At 39.6% G+C, this 20,744-nt stretch overlaps 1 protein-coding gene across 1 annotated transcript; it reads left to right on the forward strand.

The window, feature by feature from the left end:
• The first annotated feature begins 381 nt into the window (after window positions 1–381).
• Window positions 382–16,392, forward strand: LOC139934738 (pyruvate dehydrogenase phosphatase regulatory subunit, mitochondrial-like). The gene is made up of 17 exons (XM_071929126.1): window positions 382–601; window positions 1,930–2,215; window positions 3,165–3,298; window positions 4,233–4,314; window positions 4,709–4,872; window positions 5,752–5,873; window positions 6,458–6,572; window positions 6,985–7,137; window positions 7,941–8,065; window positions 8,803–8,995; window positions 9,811–9,969; window positions 10,311–10,447; window positions 11,238–11,380; window positions 11,930–12,137; window positions 13,418–13,507; window positions 14,241–14,423; window positions 15,173–16,392. Exons 2-17 carry the CDS (start codon window positions 1,971–1,973, stop codon window positions 15,542–15,544), a joined length of 2,625 nt encoding a protein of 874 aa, XP_071785227.1. The 5' UTR covers window positions 382–601; window positions 1,930–1,970; the 3' UTR covers window positions 15,545–16,392.
• The last annotated feature ends 4,352 nt before the right edge of the window (window positions 16,393–20,744 follow it).

Consider the following 20,744-nt stretch of genomic DNA (forward strand, 5'->3'; position numbering starts at 1 on the left):
GATACATGGCTTTACTCACTCGCCGAAGTTTTTAGGGTCACTTGAAGTTCAACAAGGCTAGTGTTTGCACAAGGGACCAAGCACTTTGTTGACTGGGCAAATATTTCCTATTATCTAAAGCATTTTTGTATTGTTAAAATTACCAAGAAAAAATCCAAACGATCGTGATGAGTTTGGTTTGAGAAGTTTTGAAGAAAAAGACCCTATGTGCAACGCACTGCTGCTGTGGAAATAGCCGGTGCGAGAGCAACGAGGCCATTTGATATAATAGAGGTGTAAGGACTAGGAAACGAGTTTGTGGTTTATCTTGACCAAAGATCGTAGGGGGCGCCGCACGTTTTGTGTACAAAAAACACACGTTGTGCACACTACCATCGCCGCTACATTATGTCATACTCTACCGCCCTTTATCTTTTTAGTAGACACAAATTGTCTAAAATATATCAATAAACAAGATAACCTACAACAACGGTTATCAGATTGGACTTGTGCGTGTTCTTCCTCCATGGTGATGTAGCCCTAGTCGCAATGGAAGTTTAGCTATTTTATTTTTATCCAACCAAGGGCGGCAAGGAACAATTCTACCTCCTCCATGAATTGAGTAAGTTCTGACAAAAAAAAATTCACTTGTCCTTGTTGAATTGAATTGAAAACAGAAAAGTATGTATTATTTATATTAACCACAGTTTGACAGTGGCATGCATACACCGTTATAACTCCATGTCTATTATAAAGACTCCCGAGACTTGCAATGGAACTTGGTTAAAGAAATGGGTGGATTACAAAACTGAATTTGGATAACTTTCCGTATGGCGCCACCACTTTTTCACTCATTTTTACAAAAAAGGATATCTCATTGAGGTAAATTAGATACTAAATTATTTCATATCGAATGAAAAAGTGGTGGCGCCATACGGAAACTTTTCCCTGAACTTGACTTTGGGGGTTGGAGCGCCTCTTAATTAATTAAAATTCTTACTTAGCCCAGGTAGGTATAGTAAAGACCCAGTAACTGGGGCGAGCGATGTACTCTTTTTTTCGAAATTTTGACAAATTCGGTCGTGCTATAGTCTGACCGTAGTTGCGATAACGTATCCCTCCTACCGATGGCCGCCGGGAGGAGGGTTACGTTATCGCAACTAGTATATGACCGTTAAAAGGAATACAGCGCCCCAGTTATAGCCCAGGTTGGACTCCTCTGTTGCAGCAGCTGAGCTGACTGACCTGCTGAATAAATCATTTATTAATATTGAGTGAGTACTCTACAAAATAGTTTTTCTCTTGAAATTGAACAATCCTTATATATTATATGCATATTATGGACTATAATTAATGGTTACACTCTGCAGCTCATCTAGGAAACTAAACTGGGATGTAGTTGCGGTAACGTAGGCCTCCTCTCGACGGCGGAGCTGGAGGAGGAGGGTTACGTTGTTACTGGGATGGTGCGTTGGTGATGTCATTGGTCAACGGTGTGAATAGAAATAAAAGAAAAAGAAACAGCAAATTTATGCTGTATTTCTTGAAAGCCAGACTTGGGTTTACAGTAGACCTACTCCTAGAGTATGAGGTTCGTTCCGCTATCATTCATGGAAAGAATAGCGAAACGAACCTTTTTAAAGTTTTTTTATTGGGAGCCCCAAAAATCATCTAAATAGTGTCACACTCCAGCTTATTTGGCACTTTTTATTTGGGGGGCTAGGTTTACAGCATCTGGAGTCAGCCAGAGGTCGTAGGACTCTATTTAGTCAGCAGCAGGGCGACCTGTTGGAATGTTGAGGTGGAAGGCACATTACGTAGGCCGCTGTTGAGGGTAGATATAAAAAAACTAAGATGGTTCCATATCTTAACTGTTGTTGGATAGAATGAGAATTTGTATTGATCGTTTTTTGTTGCATATAATACTCTCATTGTTGAACTTCTTCTCAGTATGACGACCATGACCCATCACTGATGTCCAAATACCAACCATGCTGCGCACATACTCAACTCGTATTACTCGTTGTATTCAACATGCCTACAAATACCCGACGAGCACTGTACCATCAGTACTGCATCGTCACCATAGCTCTGAGTCCACACTAGATGCTCAACAAGGCCAGCTCCCCAAAGAGGCTGAGGTAGTGATATGTGGTGGAGGTATAGCTGGGCTGTCAGCAGCTTACAATCTTGCTAAGCAAGGATTGACTGATGTGGTACTTCTGGAGCAAGGAAGGTTGGTGTGAATTTTTTTTAATTTTGTATACAGTCCTCAAAATAACCCACAGCACCAACAGCAATTGCCAAGGTGCCCTTTGCTTTTGCCGTGGTGTCCTGCGCAAGGATCCAATACAAGCTGACATTTTCCTCATAGAGGTGCCCCCTCACAGGAGGGAAATTGCTGTGCCCTTTCGAGAGCGAAGGTCGGGGCCCAACTTCATGGCTCTGCTTACCGTAAGCACAGAATCAGCACTTTCAGAAGCAGGGAATTCTGTGCTTACGGCAAGTGTATTTCACAGGTTAGTGGCAAATTTTGGCTTCTGCGCGTGCGTACTCCGCATTGCATTCTACGCTTACAAGGCTAGCGAAGAAATTTGGCGCTTGCTTGTAAGCGGGGAATCGTGATCATAAGCGCAGAATTAGGCGGTAAGCAGAGCCATGCAATTGGGCCCAGGTCCTGCCCTTACACCGATGTGTATAAAGCACTGTATGCTCAGTACGTTCCTGAGTTCTGTTGAAAAAATCCACTGGCATATATTACTTAGGTGGGAATCGAACCCATGACCTTTTTGCTAGAGCAGGGCCCAATTTTATGGCTCTGCTTACTGCCAAATTCTGCGCTTACAATCGCCATTCTCTGCCTGCATGGCAATCATAAAACAACAAACCTGTGAACATTTGGACTCAATTGGTCATCGAAGTTGCAAGATAATAATGAAAGAAAAAACACCCTTGCTGCACATTATTTGTGTGCTTTCAGATGCCTAAAAAAAGGGCTGCAAAGTCTTGTTTAATATTTTAGTGAGAAATTACTACTTCCTTACTTCAGAGGGAGCCGTTTCTCACGATGTTTTATACTATCAACAGCTCTCCATTGCTCGTTATCAAAGCAAGTTTTTATGCTAACACTTATTTTGGATAGTTACCAATAGTTTTTAAGATTCATTGATTTGTTTTGTATACAGCTTAACTTGTGGTACAACGTGGCATGCGGCAGGGCTGATCGGTCTCTTCAGGAAAGACTCATTACATGCTGCACTATCCCTCAGGACCGCAAACCTTTATGCCAGACTAGAGGAAGAAACTGGGCTTAGTACTGGTAAGTCAATCTTGGATGAAAATCGGGAATGTTATAATGCTGGCGTGGCACGCTTAGTATACGCTTAGTTTATTTCGTGGCGTGGCGTGTTATGGCCTAGCGGTTAAGAGCACCGGATTCAAGCCTTAGTGTTTGATCAGCAGAGTGTGGGTTTGAGTCGCAGTCGTGACACTTGTGTCTTTAAGCGAGACACTTTACCATGATTGATTCGTAAAAGTTTGGGAGGTAGTGCTTTTTGCCCTACCACCAACCAGGCTTCGGCTGATGATACCCAAGCCTGCATCCGTTTGAACTGTAAAGGGGTTACCCTGTTTCAGCCCCAGGAGTAGGAGGCAACGGGCCCTGGAAAAAATAAATTGTAGCCCACACCTTAAAGCCCGTAGTCTTGGGTGTCTGGCGACTTGCATGGAAGTGTCGTGGCCGAGCACCAAATTCAAACTCTGGTGTTTCTGATCAGCAAAGTGTGGGTTCGAATCCCCAGCCATGACACTGTGTCTTTAAGCAAAGCACTTAACCATTCCTTCATCCTTCGGATGGGATGTAAAGCCGTTGGTCCCATGTAGTGTGTAGCGCATGTAAAAGAACCCAGTGCACTTATTGAAAAGAGAAGGGGTTCGCCCCGATAATCCTGGCGTTGGCTGGTTGTATGCACCATAGCACCTTGTAAAAGGTTTAAAATAATTGGGTCTCAGAATTCATCACTGCAATATCTTATCTTTCTGAACGTTTGTAAATACTCAGCGCCTTGAGTACCTTGTTTGGTAGATACATGCGCTATATAAGATTTCAATATTATTATTTTTTTTAAATTATTTTTATCTAAACAAAATTGTTTTAAAATTCTTCTTATTTTCCAGTAAACCTTGCTTTTAGGCTGACCCCTATGGATAGCAGTCTCGGGGATTTTGTTCTCATTGTGCCTTGTTTATTTCAGGATATACCAAAACTGGGTCGGTGATCGTAGCACAAACCAAGGATCGCATGATAGAAATCAAAAGGAATGCAGCACTGGCGAAGTAAGAAACAAAGTATGCATTACCAATGATTTGATAAAGATTTTGACAATGATTTTATTATGATTTTGTGATGATTTCAAGATGACTCATGATGATTTCATGATGATTTTGTTATGTCATTGTGATTTCGTGATGATTTTACGATGATTTCATGATTATTTCATGATGATTTCATGATGACTTCAGCACGGTTTTGTGATTTCATGAGGATTTCGTCATTATGATTATTGACAATTTTATTACAATATGATGATGATCTATTGATGATTTCATGACAATTTCATGACAATTTCATCATTAAGGTGAAGATTTCATTACGATTTGATGATAATTTGATTGATAGTTGCCTTCGACTAGGTTTCGTTAACCAATATCTGGTTTAATCTTCTGCTAGGGCGAGAAATTTAGAGCACACTCTGCTAGCTCCGTCTGAGATTAACTCCTTGGTACCATGGTTAAGAACAGACGATCTTGAAGGAGGCATTTATCTTCCTCAAGATGGAGTGACGGATCCAACCAATACGGCTATGTCTCTTGCCAGAGGTGCCAAGAATAGAGGTACATGTATATACATCAGCCTCATATAGCAAATCAATAATGATAGTGGGAGTTTCGTGGCCGAGCGGTTAAGAGCACCGAATTCAAACTCTGGTGTTTCTGATCAGCAGAGGGTGGGTTCGAATCCCCAGCCGTGACACTTGTGTCCTTAAGCGAGACACATAACCATTGCTTCGTCCTTCGGATGGGACGTAAAGCCGTTGGTCCCATGTGTTGTGTAAACGCGTGTAAAAGAACCCAGTGTACTTATCGAAAAGAGAAGGGGTTCGCCCCGGTGTTCCTGGCTGGATTGGCAGCATATTGCGCCACAGCACCTTGTAAACCATTACATGGTGCTTAAGGATTAGGTCTTATATCTCAAAAATTCACCCCACTCCTTGCAGTAATAATACCTGGCGCTTTGTATCCTTTGGCAAAAGGCGCGTTATAAATACGGTTATTATTATTACTATTATTGTTATTATAATAGTGGCTTCTTATATATCGGGCATATAACTTGCTCAGTGACGCTCAAGGCTCTTCAACATACAGTATACCCTGCAAGGTATGTGGGACTGTGTCTGAATTTTAAGACCTACTCCTTTTACATAGCACAATGTAATAGTTTATAAGGGTGCTGTGGCGCAATATGCTGCCAATCCAGCCACGGACACCGAAAGGTGCACTGGGTTCTTTTACAGGCATTACACACAACATGGGACCGACGACTTTATGTCCCATCCGAAGGACGGAGCAATAAGTATCTTGGTTAAGTGTCTCCGAAAGGACCATAGTGTCAGGACTGGGACTCAAACCCACACTTGTTTTATGAAACTTTACCTACGCAGTTTCTTAAAAACTAGAAGATTGCAATGAATATTCTCTCTTTGTTGTTTACAGGTGTGAAAGTGATTGAAGGTGTGAAAATCAATAGAATATTATCGGAGAAGCGGAAAGTGTCTGTGGTTCAGACCTCTCTTGGGGACATCAAGTGCAAATACTTCGTCAACGCAGCTGGACAGGTTTGAAAAACTTGTTTTTCTTCAATTTTATATCATGTTTCTGTGAACCGTTAGTCACGTCTCAAATTTGTTAAGAATAATCCTTGGTTCTTATTTATAGCGCTTTATCACACCCCTAAGTGGAGTATCAAAGCACTAAGTATTTTTCCTTGGTATTTTTTTTTGAGGTATGTGGAGCTACGTTTTGAAGTATGAGGCATATTCCTTTAAAGCACCATGAAATGATTTATAGTTAACAAGTTGCTGTGGCGCAATATACTGCCGATCAAAACACCGAGGCGAACCCCTTAGTCTTTTCGATAATGTGCACTGGGTTCTTTTATGTGCGTTACACAAAACACAGGACCAACTACTTTACGTCCATCCAAAGGACGAAGCATCATGGTTGAGTGTCTTGCTTAAGGACAAAAGTTTCACGCACGACTGGGACTCGAACCCACACTCTGCTGATCAGAAACACCAGAGCTTGAGTCCGGTGCTCTTAACCGCTTACAATGTAATTATTTTTTTTGTGAGCTTTTGTCTTGTTAATTTGACATTGTTTGCACATATTTTCACTGGTTCCCTTCGTTTACTTCTTACAGTGGGGTAGAGACGTTGGTTTGATGAGTTCACCGGTAGTCAACGTTCCCATGCACACCACAGCACACATGTACCTGATAATGAAACCTTTAGATGGAGTTAACTTCAAGACGCCATGTATGTATATCTGTTTCAATATATATTTTTTCCCTCTCAAAATTCCTTATATAGCTTACCACAACAATTAGTTGTACTTAGGTGAGGTTTGTGGTAGCACTATCTCTTTTGAGGAGTGTTGATTTTCAAGAAGAGTCTAAAATGAAAACCTATTTGTACTTGATTCTTTTCAGAACCAACATTACTCGAACCTTATGGTGCTACAACAAACCTCACTTAGTTATACTCCCACCACGCAAAGTTACAAATCCTACTTGTATTTTTATTAATATTTTGCTTAAAAATCACCTTTTCATTGACAAAAACTTGACCCTACCTTTGAGATGGATTGATAATGTATAAATTTCATTTACCGATCAGCTCACCATTGCTTGTTACTACTAAACTAATTGTAGGTGATTAATCTTTGCAGATGTCCGTGATTATGACAGCTTAAATTACCTGCGAGAATGGAGCGGTGGTTTGATGTGTGGTTGCTTTGCCAGTGAAGCTAAGCCGATATTTTATGACGGCATTCCAGAGAAGTCAGAGTTTCTGTCTCTACCTGAGGATTGGGATCATTTCCGTGAGTCTTCATTTTTGTCTGCTGAGTTATTTTTTGATTATAGACGTAAACAACCTGAATTTCAAGTTCTTTGACTCTAGTCTTCTCACTTGGTGTATCTCAACATATGCATAAAATAACAAACCGGTGAAAATTTGAGCTTAATTGGTTGTCGAAGCTGTGAGAAAATAATGGAAGGAAAAAAAAACACCCTTGTCACACGTAGTTGTGTGCTTTCAGATGCTTCACTTCTAGGCCTCAAAATCTAATTCTTGAGGTCTCAAAATCAAATTTGTGGAAAATTTCTTCCTTCTCAAAAACTATGTTACTTCAGAGGGAGCGTTTCTCACAATGTTTTATATAATCAACAGCTCTCCATTGCTCGTTACCAAGTAAGTTTTTTATGCTAACGATTATTTTGAGTAAAAACCAATAGTGTCCACTGCCTTTAAAGTGATGAAGCCAATCTTCTTCGATTTGGAGCGCGACACCACTTGGTGTTTTCTGTCAATGATGTTGCGGCTGAGTTGTTCCCAGATCTCCCTGTCCCTCATGCATGTAGATAGTTCTCCAGCAGTCACAAACCCAGTATCCCTTCTGAGCAGATCAACATAGGTCAGATGACCTCGACCTCCTTGAGCTTGACTTTGCTTAGACTCCGAGAGGACAAGCTTGCTGGCGTAAAGCTCAGGGTGACGATAGCAGTGCCCTGCAAACTTCACTCTTCTTGCGCAGAGTTATAGACTTGTTGAGAAGTCATCAAAGGTTTTTTCACAGAGATAGCGTTCTCTTTTTTTTTACATTTGCATATTATGTGATTTCAGAGCCTCATCTTGAAGCCTTGCTTCATCGAGTCCCCGCTGCTTCCAAGATGGAGGTCAGACAGTTATTTACCGGCCCAGAATCATTCACTCCGGATCACGTCTGTCTCTTTGGTGAAGCACCTGAGGTATGAATGATGTAGATGAAAAGCCCTGTTCACACTGTGCCCCTATCCCCGGGGAATACATCCCGGGGGTGGCCCCTTGGACTTGTTTTACCCTTATGGTTACCCTGGTGCACTGTCCCCGCTTAGGTTCTTATTCCATGGGGTTTTAGTTGCCCATTCCAAGAATACCCCCAGGGCTTTGTGCTTACCCCTACTCCAGAGCAGGTTGGCTATCCCAAGGGTTATGCCCATTTGCTGGGGCAGACTGGGGCAGACTGGGGTAAAGCGAACATAGTGTGAAAAGGCCGGCCATTATTCCCCAGGGTAAATAGAGGAGTGTGAAAAGGGCTATAGAGAGAGAGGAGATGAGGGAAGGAGTTTGACATTGTTTGGTCACATTTTAGAAAATGTAATCCTTACACTAAAGACAGTGTCACTGTAGCAGTATGAAGCAAGCTTTAGAATGGTAACCCCCAGGGCCCAATTACAGACTCTGCTTACTGTATGCAAAGAATCTGCGCTTCCGGAATTCCGTGCTTAAAACGTATTTCGCAGGTTAGAGGACCCTTTTTGCTTGTGTCATGCGTACTCAAGGTATCTAGGCACTTTTTGCTTACTCAGCTAGTGCAGAATTCGGCGTTTGCACAGTAAGCGGAGAATGGTGATCGCAGAGCTTGGGTCTGCTGAACTGGAACACCAGGCCCACGACACGCCATATATCTGATAAATACCTAATCTATACCTCATTTTCACTGTAGATAAAGAACTATTACTTGATGGCCGGTTTCAACTCTCTCGGTATGACACTGTCTGGTGGAGTTGGAGAGCTTTTAGCGGAGATCATCATTAAAGGCAGATCATCGATTGGATACTGGGCAATGAATCCTCAGCGTTTCTTACCACAGCAGAATAACAAAGAATATCTACGAGATAGAGCCACTGAAATAGAAGGTTAGAAGATTCTTTGAAATTTTGATAGATAGAAACTTGCATCGACAACAAAAAATATTAATTTCAGTTTTACCCATATACTAAGTTACCATATACACCGATGTGTGTTAGCAGTGATACTCGGTACTCTTCAAAACTCTGTGAAAAAAATAACATGCGTATTACTGGGGTGGGATTCAAACCCACAAACCTTGCAATTCTAGAGCAGTGTCTTACCAACTAGACCACCAAGATTGCCCGGTAGCTAGGGGCAGTTTGAATTCTATAATTTGTTAGCGGCTGAAATAGAAGGTAAGAAGCTTCTATGAAATTATCAAAGGGTGTCATGGCCGAGTAGTTAAGAACATGGATTTCAAGTTCTGGTGGTTATTAGTCATCGGAGTGTGGGTTCGGGTCCCAGTGGTGGCACTTGTGTTCTTGAGCAAGATGCTTTACTATCATTGCTTCTTTTTACCCAGTGGTATAAATGAGTACCTGCGAGGGTACAGGTTGATACTGTGAAATGGAAAAGCCACTAGCACGATACTGCAGTTCAGGGCTAAGAGAAAGATTAAAAAGGAATGTTATTGGTCTAATGACCAGGGCACTAATGACCAGGGCACTAATGACCAGGGCACTAATGACCAGGGCACTAACGACCATGGCACTAATGACCAGGGCACTAACGACCAGGGCACTAATGACCAGGGCACTAATGACCAGGGCCCATTGTCTTAGAAAGCAGTTTGATGTTCAGGTGGACCTTTTGTATTGATGTTCAGGTACTAGTTTCTGATTTGTCTAATCTATGTCTTAATGATGTTGTTGTGAATCAGGAAAACACAGTAAGATCGGCTATCCAGAGACTCAATACAGAACGGGTAGAAAGCTACGATGCGGACCGCTCTACGCCCGGCTAGCCCAAGCGGGGGCGGTATTCGGGGAGACTATGGGCATGGAACGACCTTTATGGTATATGGAAGAAGGGGATACAGGTAAGGTTATTATTTCTTTGTATTCATGTTCTGAAGTTTTTAATGCAATATTTAGAGTAAATTGAGATGTTATCAATCTGTAAGACTCATTATTCAACATTGTCTGATCATCACATATTCACTTCAAGCCAATAGGGTCATCACTTATTCACTGTGAGCCAATATGGGGGTAGTGTAAGACTCATGAATATTCACTACTGTCTGATCACCACACATTCACTGTGAGCCAATAGGGTGATTAAAACTCACTGTGGGCCAATAGGGTCATCACTTATTCACTGTGAGCCAATGGGGTGTAGTGTAAGACTCATGAATCAATGCAGTGGTGCTTTATTTTTCAGATGAATTCACTGAGGAAATACAACAAGGAACGTTCAGTAAGCCCGGCTGGTTTGATATGGTGAAGGCCGAGTATTGGGCATGTAGGGAGTCCGTCTGTCTCATGGATATGACACCGTTTACAAAATTGGAGTTGCAGGTAAGTGTCATATCTGGACTTTGCGGTAACACCAAGTGAAAAGCTCTTTTGAGTAGTATTGGCTATATTTTCCCGCTTTTTCTGGATACCTTACCTTAATCCTTTGCTCTTCTTTTATTCTATAAATGGATATGTATTTGTTTATACTTGTTTTATGCCTCTGAAGAAGGTCTGGTTTGGATCGAAAGCTAAGGCCATCTACCCTATTTATTATTTATATTTCAATATATAATTGTTCTCTTTAGGCCCAGCTAGAGAGGAGAGCCTCTTTGTTTTCTTTAAAGCGATCCATCGGGCTACAGCTGTTTCTTTTATCCTTCCTCTGTATTTGAATTGCCCCTTGCTGTATCTTTGAATGTTTTTACCTTACTAATAATTTGCAATTTTTTTACTGTAATATTTGTTTTATTTTAAATCTTAAGAGATATACAAACAGTGATTACTAGTTGGACATGGGCTATCAAGGTTATACAAAAGTTATCTACTCGAGAAATAAAATAAATTAAATATTAAAATATTGTTTTCCCGCTTTTTTTCTGGATCCTTCCCTTAATCCCTTTCCCCTATTTTTTTCTTCTATAAATGGATACGTATATGTTTGTACTTGTTTTATGCCTGTGAAGAAGGTCCGGTTTGGATCGAAAGCTAAGGCCATCTACCCTACTCATTAAATATTAAAATATAAAATAGGGAAAATTAGTTACAGAGTTAATTACTTTGACGAGTTGTGCCAGTGGAAAGGAAGTAATTTGGGGTAATTTCTATCTTGTGTTCTCCTCTTTGATGACAGGGCAGTGGGACAACATCTTTACTGCAAAGACTGTGTCCTAATAACATGGACATCCCAATAGGAAGCGTGGTTCACTCCGGAATGCTCAACGAGTTTGGTGGATATGAGAACGACTGTAGTGTTGCACGCTGTGAACAGGACAGGTTGGTCTATATTAGTATTTATATAGATATCATCTGTTCAAGTTATTATTTTGCTTATTTTAATATTTTGTATTTAATTTTTCTTTTTTAAAGAGTAGTATGAACTAAATGTTGGTGTGAACTGAAATTGAATTGAATATATCTTAAATGGTCAATGCTTGGGCTTTTGCCATGTATAAAAATACTTTTCCGCAAGTTTGTACAAGCCAAATAGTGGGAAACGAAATCTGTGAGTGAGGGTAATTATCTGAAAGCCTCTTTTGCCTCGGGCTATGTTTAAACACTGACTGGTTTATATCACTCGTTTAATCATGGCCACTTAATCTCCTCTCGACCAAACAAAATTTGTGAGCTGTTGTGTTTGGACAAGTTGGCCACCCACAACCAAAGGCTCCTTCACTGGATACTAAATCAATGATTTACTTAAAACCCATCTGTTTTGTCAATCAGAATAGTCTGGTTGTAGCACTGCGAAGTGATCTATAAATGTTTTAATTTTTTTTATTATTATTAGTTTATGCCTGTTACTTTCTTTTTAATTCCTTGCAGGTATTTTCTTATCTGTCCAACTAAGTCAAGAGTCAAAAGTATCAACTGGATTGCGAGTCATCTCCCCACGGATGGCTCAGTGGCTATGCATGACATTAGCGATCAATACGTTGGTCTGAACGTCCTGGGTCCTAAAGCCAGGAATGTCTTGCAGAAACTGACCAGTACACCACTCAGTACGGCTAGTTTCAAACCCTTCTCATACAAGGTGAGTGACCAACGGAGTGAATGGATTGGCTGACCAGAATTAACATACTAGATGTTAAGGCCAGGATTAGCTGATCAGAATTAACATATTAGAAGTAAAAGGCCAGGATTGGCTGATCAGAATTAACATATTAGATGTTAAGGCCAGGATTGGCTGATCAGAATTAACATATTAGATGTTAAGGCTAGGATTGGCTGATCAGAATTAACATATTAAATGTTAAGGCCAGGATTGGCTGACCAGAATTAACATATTAGATGTTAAGGCCAGGATTAGCTGATCAGAATTAACATATTAGAAGTAAAAGGCCAGGATTGGCTGATCAGAATTAACATATTAGAAGTAAAAGGCCAGGATTGGCTGATCAGAATTAACATATTAGATGTTAAGGCCAGGATTGGCTGATCAGAATTAACATATTAGATGTTAAGGCTAGGATTGGCTGATCAGAATTAACATATTAAATGTTAAGGCCAGGATTGGCTGACCAGAATGAACATATTAGATGTTAAGGCCAGGATTAGCTGATCAGAATTAACATATTAGAAGTAAAAGGCCAGGATTGGCTGATCAGAATTAACGTATTAGATGTTAAGGCTAGGATTGGCTGATCAGAATTAACATATTAGATGTTAAGTCCAGGATTGGCTGATCAGAATTAACATATTAGATGTTAAGTCCAAGATTGGCTGATCAGAATTAATGTATTAGATGTTAAAGCCAGGATTAGCTGATCAGAATGAACATAAAAAGTAATCAAATGTAAATAGGGTTTCATGGATGAAAGGTTTTAAGCTTTAAATTCAAGTTCTGGTGGTTAAGTCATAGGAGTGTGGGTTGGAATCCCGGTCATAACACTTGTGTCCTTGAGCAAGACAATTCACTATAATTGCTTCTCTTCACCCAGGGGGTAAAAATGGGTACACAAGCTCAGGGCTGTATACTCTCCAGAGTGGAGAAAGATTACAGGAATGTTGTTGAGTGCAAAGGGCATTGACACGGTTCTTGTAAAATAGGCTTTTTAAGAACTATTTATAAATACCCGGGACAGTTTACCCGTTCTGATTGGTTGGGGTGTTTAAACAGATGATATATCCACAGTAAAAAGTGTTTAAACATAGGCATGACGCAGGAGCTTATCACGCTATTTTACGCGAGAATCTCCAGAGTAATGAAATGATGAATATTAAAATGTTCACTTTTTCACTTTTCTTGACAATCACTTACTTGCACTATTATGAAATTTTTTCCACAATTTTTATATTATTTTTTTTATTCAGGAGATGAACATAGGTTATGCTACCAATGTTCGAGTTACGACCATCACCCATGCAGGAGAAGATGGTATGGTACTGTACATACCAAATGAGGTAATTATGTTATTTCAATATCATTCTGGATCAGATCTTTTATAACATTGTGGGGTGTCGTGGCTGAGCGGTTTAGGTCTCCGAACCCAAGCTCTGGGCCCAATTTCATAAAGCCTGTAAGCACAAAAATTTGCTTAGCATGAACTTTCATCCCTGAAAAAAACAAGATTACCAACCAAATTTTCATTTGTTGCATATTGCTTGTTACTGGTATTCAGCTGTTGTTTGCTTATCCTGAAAATCACAAGGAAATTTGGTTGGTAATCCTGTTTTTTATTAAGGAAGAAATTTCATGCTAAGCAAACTTTTGTGCTTACAGGCTTTATGAAATTGGGCCCTGGTGTTGTCAGCAGCAGAGTATGGGTTCAAAACCCAGTCATGACACCTGGCCCTTGAGCAAGGCACTTGACCAAAGTTAGGAAGGTAGTGCAGTCTGATCTACCAGCCAAGCTCCTAGTGGATGACACCTCAGGAGCCTGCATTCGTATGGACTGTGAAGGGGGTAACCTGGTGACAGTTGATCAGAGTTGATTGCCCAAATTAGTTATTCCCTCACCTTGAAGTGGCTGTCCAGCCTTGTTAGTTTGGCGAAATTTCTCATAATAAAAAAAATGGATACAAAATTTTTGATTACTTTTGAAGTGGGTCTAAGTTGATGATCTTATACAAAACTATTAGTTATTTCTTTACTTCAAATCACCGACTTTCTCCACCTTGTATTTTTCCAATCCAGTTTGCAGTTCATTTATACGATCTGTTAATGAAGACTGGTGCTGATTACGGTATACGTCCAGCTGGTTTCAATGCCTTGCGCTGGCTACGAACTGAGAAGTGCTACGCATATTGGGGAATTGATTTTAACAGCCACAACACACCGTTTGAAATCGGACGAGAGATGAGGGTCAACTTTGATAAGGTCAGTCTTATTTTCATGCGTTATGTCTTAGAAACATGTTTTGTTTATACTAAAACAAGTTTTCCCCTATTCCATTATCTCCTCAATTTAAAGTAGGATTTGAAACTTTGCATGGTGGAAGTATAACCAAGAGAGGTTTTCGGTTAAAGCCTTGTGAATGTCTCTCTTCAGGAGTTGTCAACCACCAGTTCTTTTCAGAACCAATACTACTCAAAATATAAATATTCACATGGTGTTACTGCAAACCTCTTTTGGAATTTAAGTTAATATCTTTCTTTTTTTTTTTACTTTTATTTTTTTATTTTTTTTTTTTTTAAACTAGAAAGTAACTTAAAGGAACACATTGCCTTGGATTGGTCGAGTTGGTCTTTGAAAAGCGTTTGTAACCGTTTGTTATCAAATGCATATGATTAGAAAGATATTTTAAAAGTAGAATATAATGATCCACACAAGTATCACTTGAAATTGCGTGGTTTTCCTTTTAGCTTGCAACTAACACGGTCGGCCATTTATGGGAGTCAAATTTTGGCCGACCGTGTGTTAGTTCGCAAAGTAAAAGGAAATCACGCAATTTCGAGGCAAATTTGTGGGGATCATTGTATTCTATTTTTACATCATCTTTCTAACCATATACATTTTATAACAAACGGTTACAAACGCTTTTCAAAGACCATCTCGACCGATCCAATGCAATGTGTTCCTTTAAAATCTACCAAAGAGTGAAAGCTTTGAACTTTGACCTTTGACAGGAGATAGAGTTCATAGGTCAGTCAGCTCTAATCAAGCAACAGCAAGAAGGTATGCATCAACGTATGGCTGCCTTAATACTGGAAGATCATAACGTAGACACTGACCTATGGTGTTGGGGTGGAGAGCCAATCTATCGTAACGGTCAACTGGCCGGAACAACTACATCAAGTGCCTTCAGTGCTTCCTTGGGCTCCATGCTGTGTCTAGGGTGGCTTCATAACACTGACCCTCGGACCGGTCAGTCTTCAGTGGTCACTCATGACTTCATAACCAAAGCTAAGTACGAGATCGATATCGCTGGTCAGATGTTCTCGGCCAAAGCCAATTTATACCCACCAAAGATAGTTACTAAGCAACCTCTACATGGATAGATTGCAGTGACCCTATTTCCTTACTTCTTATATTAACCTTACTGCCAAAAAGCTCTTTTAACACTTTATGTCTTATCCCCGTCCGTGGAATACAGCCTTGGGAAGGCCCCAGGTTTTTACCCCATCGTTACTTCGGCGCACTTTCTTACTGTTCCAGCCTAGGTCCCTAAACATATTGATTTTATTGGTTATTGGTTATTGGTAATTGATTGCAGATACACAAGTTTGTAGAATATTTTTTTGTATGGAAATTTGATTTATTCTTTTGAATAAAGTTATCAGGTGGTTTGGTTTATGTCTTCCATATATAATTATTTTCCAGATAATATTGTTTTATTTAATCATGATAAATATATAAACCTAGATAACATTCTGACTTTAAAATGCTAATTATTTGTGGTTTTTAAAACGAATTCTTCTTCAAGAAGGTGCTTTTTATTCAATTGATTAACAAATGTGGTTAAATGTTCAGGTCCAAACTATGTTTGTTAGCCTTAACTGAAATTTTTACAAAATGAAATGCAATTATTTATTTATTTTTGATAACAATTTAAATCAAGTGATTGCCAAAGCTATCTCACCTTGTGCTGGCAGTGTTAATACAGCCACGATTACTGGGTAAATTCGACAGTGAGTTTTAATCACATATATAATAATTTTCATAATTTTATAATATATAATATTATAAATGTGTGGTGAAATATAATTTTATATGATATAATATTTGCACTATAAATATTCACCTATGCAATGATATTATTATTGTTATCGATTGTTCCATTGGCTATTGAAATAGTCCTAGACATGTTTTCCTCAAATTTTAAATATTAAAGCTATTATATTTTAGTGGTGACTTCTGACTACTTCTTTTATTGTTTGTAACAAACAAAATCACGAGAATAAATTATCATAAGGATCTAACAGCTCTTATTTTGAGTCTTGTGTTCTTGAACTACCAGGAGCTGGTGTCCCAGGGAATTCCATCTGCCGGATATTGGGTGCGTTCGATTAGCTTGAATACCAACCAACCTCGTGTGCTAACACCCAAATGTTGAACCACCGCTAGTGACCGCAAAGTCACAAAAAATGTAAAAAATATGCCATGATGTTTCTGTGAAACACCACAAACGTTTTATGAAAACGTGTATCTTGTATCCAATGATTCAACTTTACACGAAGGCAACGGCGCAGTCTGGCGGTACCACACATTCTGTACAAAGAGATCTAATCCTGCTCGTTAATCGGCCGTCCAGCTGGAGGTCTCCCATCTTTTTCCACATGTCAGACAGGGCCATTGTCGGGGTATTCTTTTGTTACTCTGTGGTTTTGTGGGTCGTTCGAGCTCCTTCTCTTCCTTCTTCCGTACACAGTTTGCCATATGGGGGGGGGGGACAGAAATTCCTGCCACACATTCACTAACACTCATCAATGACATGAAATGTTTACAAATTAAACTTTAAATGATTTCTTAAATACTTATCAGTCACTCGACATTGCTGTTGAAACTTGGACCCATCCATTACAATAACTTCAGAGTGATTAACAGACAGCTATCTAGTGATAATGTTTGTGTATTTCAACTTTCCGGGTTTTTATTATCATCAGTCGTAAAGGCACTGGACGCGTTTGGTAAGATATATTCAAAGCATTATTAGTATAAAAACTTATTTAGTAACGAGCAATGGAGAGCTGTCGATAGTATAAAACAAAAGGCTCCCTCTGAAGTAACGTAGTTTTTGCGAAGGGGTAATTATTATTTCTCGCTCGCGAATATTTGAATCTGAGAAAGACTTCATCAGGCCTGAAGCCTTTCTCAAGCATCTGAAAGCACCTTTTGTGCAACATGGATGTTTCTTCTTTAGTTAATTTCTTGCAACTTCGATGACAAATTAAGCCAAATTTTTCACAGATTTGTTATTTTATGCATGTTGGGATACACCAAGTGAGAATACTGGTCTTCGACAATTACCAAAGGTGTCCAATGACTTAAATGTTATTGACGTCAGGTTCAGGGGCTCATGGTGTTGATAACGAGAGATGATGGAACACAGATGAGATGAGGCCCCCGTAAGATCCTTCCAATCTCCCCGGGTAGCTCAGCCGTGATTGCACGCTCTCACTCCTTCAAGCACTCGATCGCAGCTAATGCTTGACTGTTTACACTTCAGACTTGACCAAGGATGAAGGACTATTTCACGGTATTTTATCAGCTTCTTGTCATGGGTATTTAAGAGGCTGCTGAAGAATTCCTAGGACTGGGGAGGTGCTTGAGTTTTTGATGTTGTTCACTTGAAATCTGGATTAAAATGACAGACGCAGAGATTTACAGATTACTTTCAAAAATGTGAAGACAATTTCGATAACTGCAGGATGTTGAACTCGCTGCCCCTTGACCTGGCAAGGACAATGTGTGAGGTTAAAGTTGGAGACGGGGTGGTAGGGAGGGGAGGAGGTTTGGGGAGAAGGGGGAGGATCCGAGGACGCATCTAAGCATAGAGTAAGAAGGCACTGGACACCTTTGGTTATTGTCAAAGACCAGTATTCTCACTTGGTTGTGCATCTCAACAGTACATAAAATAACTCTCACAATTTGGGCTCAATATTGGTCGTCGAAGTTGCAAGAGAATAATGAAAGAAAAAACACCATTGTTGCACAAATTTGTGTGCGTTCAGATGCTTAACAAAAAGTCTTCAGGCCTGTAGTCATATATTATTACTTCTTTCTTGAAAAATAACTTAATATTAAATGTTAAACTGAGACAGTCTTTAAACTATTGGTAATTACTCAAAGTAGTTATTAGCATAAAACCTCACTTGGTAACGAGTAATGGGGAGAGGTTGATAGTATATAAAACATTGTGAAAAACGGCTCCCTCTGAAGTGACGTAGTTATCGAGAAAGAAGTAATTTTCCACGGATTTGATTTCGAGACCTCACGTTTAGAATTTGAGGTCTCGAAATCAAACATCTGAAAGCACACAACTTCGAGTGTCAAGGCTGTTTTTTTCTTTCATAAGCTATTTTATGCATGTGTTGAGATCCACCAAGTGAGAAGACTTGATTTTTACCAATAGTGTCCATTGTCTTTAAGTGTTAACACCCTCTTCCTTGTTTTCTCTTTGTTCCTTTTCTGTAAACAGTGCTGAAGAAGGATTATCAGATAATCCCTAACAACGCCAAAATATCTCAATAACAACTTTTTTCTATCCTAACTTAATGTTTATTTAGTGTACTTTTTGGGCTCAATTCATGTTGCAAGTCTCCGCAGCCAGTGACCCCAAATATTGTTTACAATACCACGAAGAGCTTGCATATCATAGCGATAATATCTTAAGACATCTGACGCCGGGTAGATTTCCAAAATGTCCTCAGTATTCTTTAGAGTGACACTAACCAGGCTGGTGGTATGCGCTGCATGCTTTATAGCTTGAACTTGTGTTAAGTGTCTGTGAAATTAACAGGAACACCCGAAAGCCGTTTGTATTTTGTTAAAGTGGTGTAAAAAGTGCAGTGTGGTAAGAAATATTTTGTCAGATGTTGTAGGACGAAAAGAAGAATCTAAAAACGGACTGGCATTTTAATAAATGAGTTGTTTATGTAGACCCATGTTACGGATGATGACAGTTACACTTTGAATGCAGAAAGCCGTTTTGTATTATGTTAAAGTAATGTAAAAGTGCCATTTTGGTATGAATTATTTGTCAAATAATGTAAGAGTTTGGAAGAGGAATCTGAAAAATAGACTGGACATTTTAGTTAAAAGGAGTTGTTTAATTGTAGACAACTATTTTTTACCATTTGGAAGCTTGTGGGATATACCAATGAGGTTTGTTTCCAAAGGATTTCCCCAAAATTCTTTCTGTCTTCTGATTGGGCAGGTGTCGCCATCTTCTGATCTAAAAACTTGGTTTCTTATATGAATTCAATTTTATCATTTTCATAATCGTGGAAACGTCTCTCTCTCTGGTCAATCGTCGTCGGAATCATGGCCCCTCATTAAGTTAGGCAGATCAATTGGAAGCACCCGATGTCCCTGGCAACTACACCCCTGTAGCTGAGCTTCTGTCTTCCCCTTTTCCTCCTTCCATGTTTTGGTGACCAGGGCCCAATTTCATAGAGCTGCTTAGCACAAAAATTTGCTTAGCATAAAATGTCTTCCTTGATAAAAACAGGATTACCAACCAAATTTCCATTTGTTGCATATTGCTTTTTACTGGTATTCAGCTGTTATTTGCTTATCTTGAAAATCACGTGGAAATTTGGTTGGTAATCCTGTTTTTAACAAGGAAGAATTTGTTTTGCTAAGCAAAGTTTTGTGCTAAGCAGCTCTATGAAATTTATCCTAGGTGATAAGCTGAGAGACAGGTTCTTTGGTGTTTCTGTAGGCCTATGAGTGCAATGCGAGTGTCAGAAAATAGAAATGTAATATTGAAATTTATTGTTGGACTAATTGGCTATTCATAAATATCGTCAACCATTGGTAAAAACTGACCACCATAGAAGTCAAAGCCACTAAATCACAAAACAACGAGCAAGCCACAAATCGGTTTGCCGGCGTTAATGCGTGTAAAATAGACTCCAGCCAATCTATCAACCGGCCACCATAACAGCATCACCTGCTGCACTCGAATCTAAATCTCCCACTTTAGGAAACAGTAACAACTCTTTCACACCCTCTAGCCACCTAGCTGACGACAGAGACCCTCCCCGTTGATAAGCGCTTTACGACGGGCGAGTCGAGCGTCGTCCCACTGCTCGGGGTTAGGACCTCTTCGGAAGTGTCAGAAAAATAACCGTTTCTGTTTTATTCTCGTTTAGACAAAACTGTGTGAGAGTTTAAAGGTACTGGACACGTTTCGTAATTGTCAAAGACCAGAACTCCCACTTGGTGTATCCCAACATTTAAAAATTTGGGCTCAATTGTTCATCAAATTTGCAAGAAAATGATTAAAGGCAGTGGACACTATTTGTAATTACTCAAAATAATTATTAGCATACAACCTTACTTGATAACGAGTAATGGGGAGAGGTTGATACAATATAATATTCTGAGAAACGGCTCTCTCTGAAGTAACCTAGCTTTGAGAAAGAAGTAATTTTCCACTAAAGTATTTGAATTTGATTTCGATTTTTTCCACGAATTTGATTTCGTGACCTCAGATTTAGAATTTGAGGTCTCGAAATCAAGCATCTGCAAGCA

The sequence above is a fragment of the Asterias amurensis genome, chromosome 3, assembly GCF_032118995.1.
Source record: "Asterias amurensis chromosome 3, ASM3211899v1".
Classification (NCBI taxonomy): Eukaryota; Metazoa; Echinodermata; class Asteroidea; order Forcipulatida; family Asteriidae; genus Asterias; species Asterias amurensis.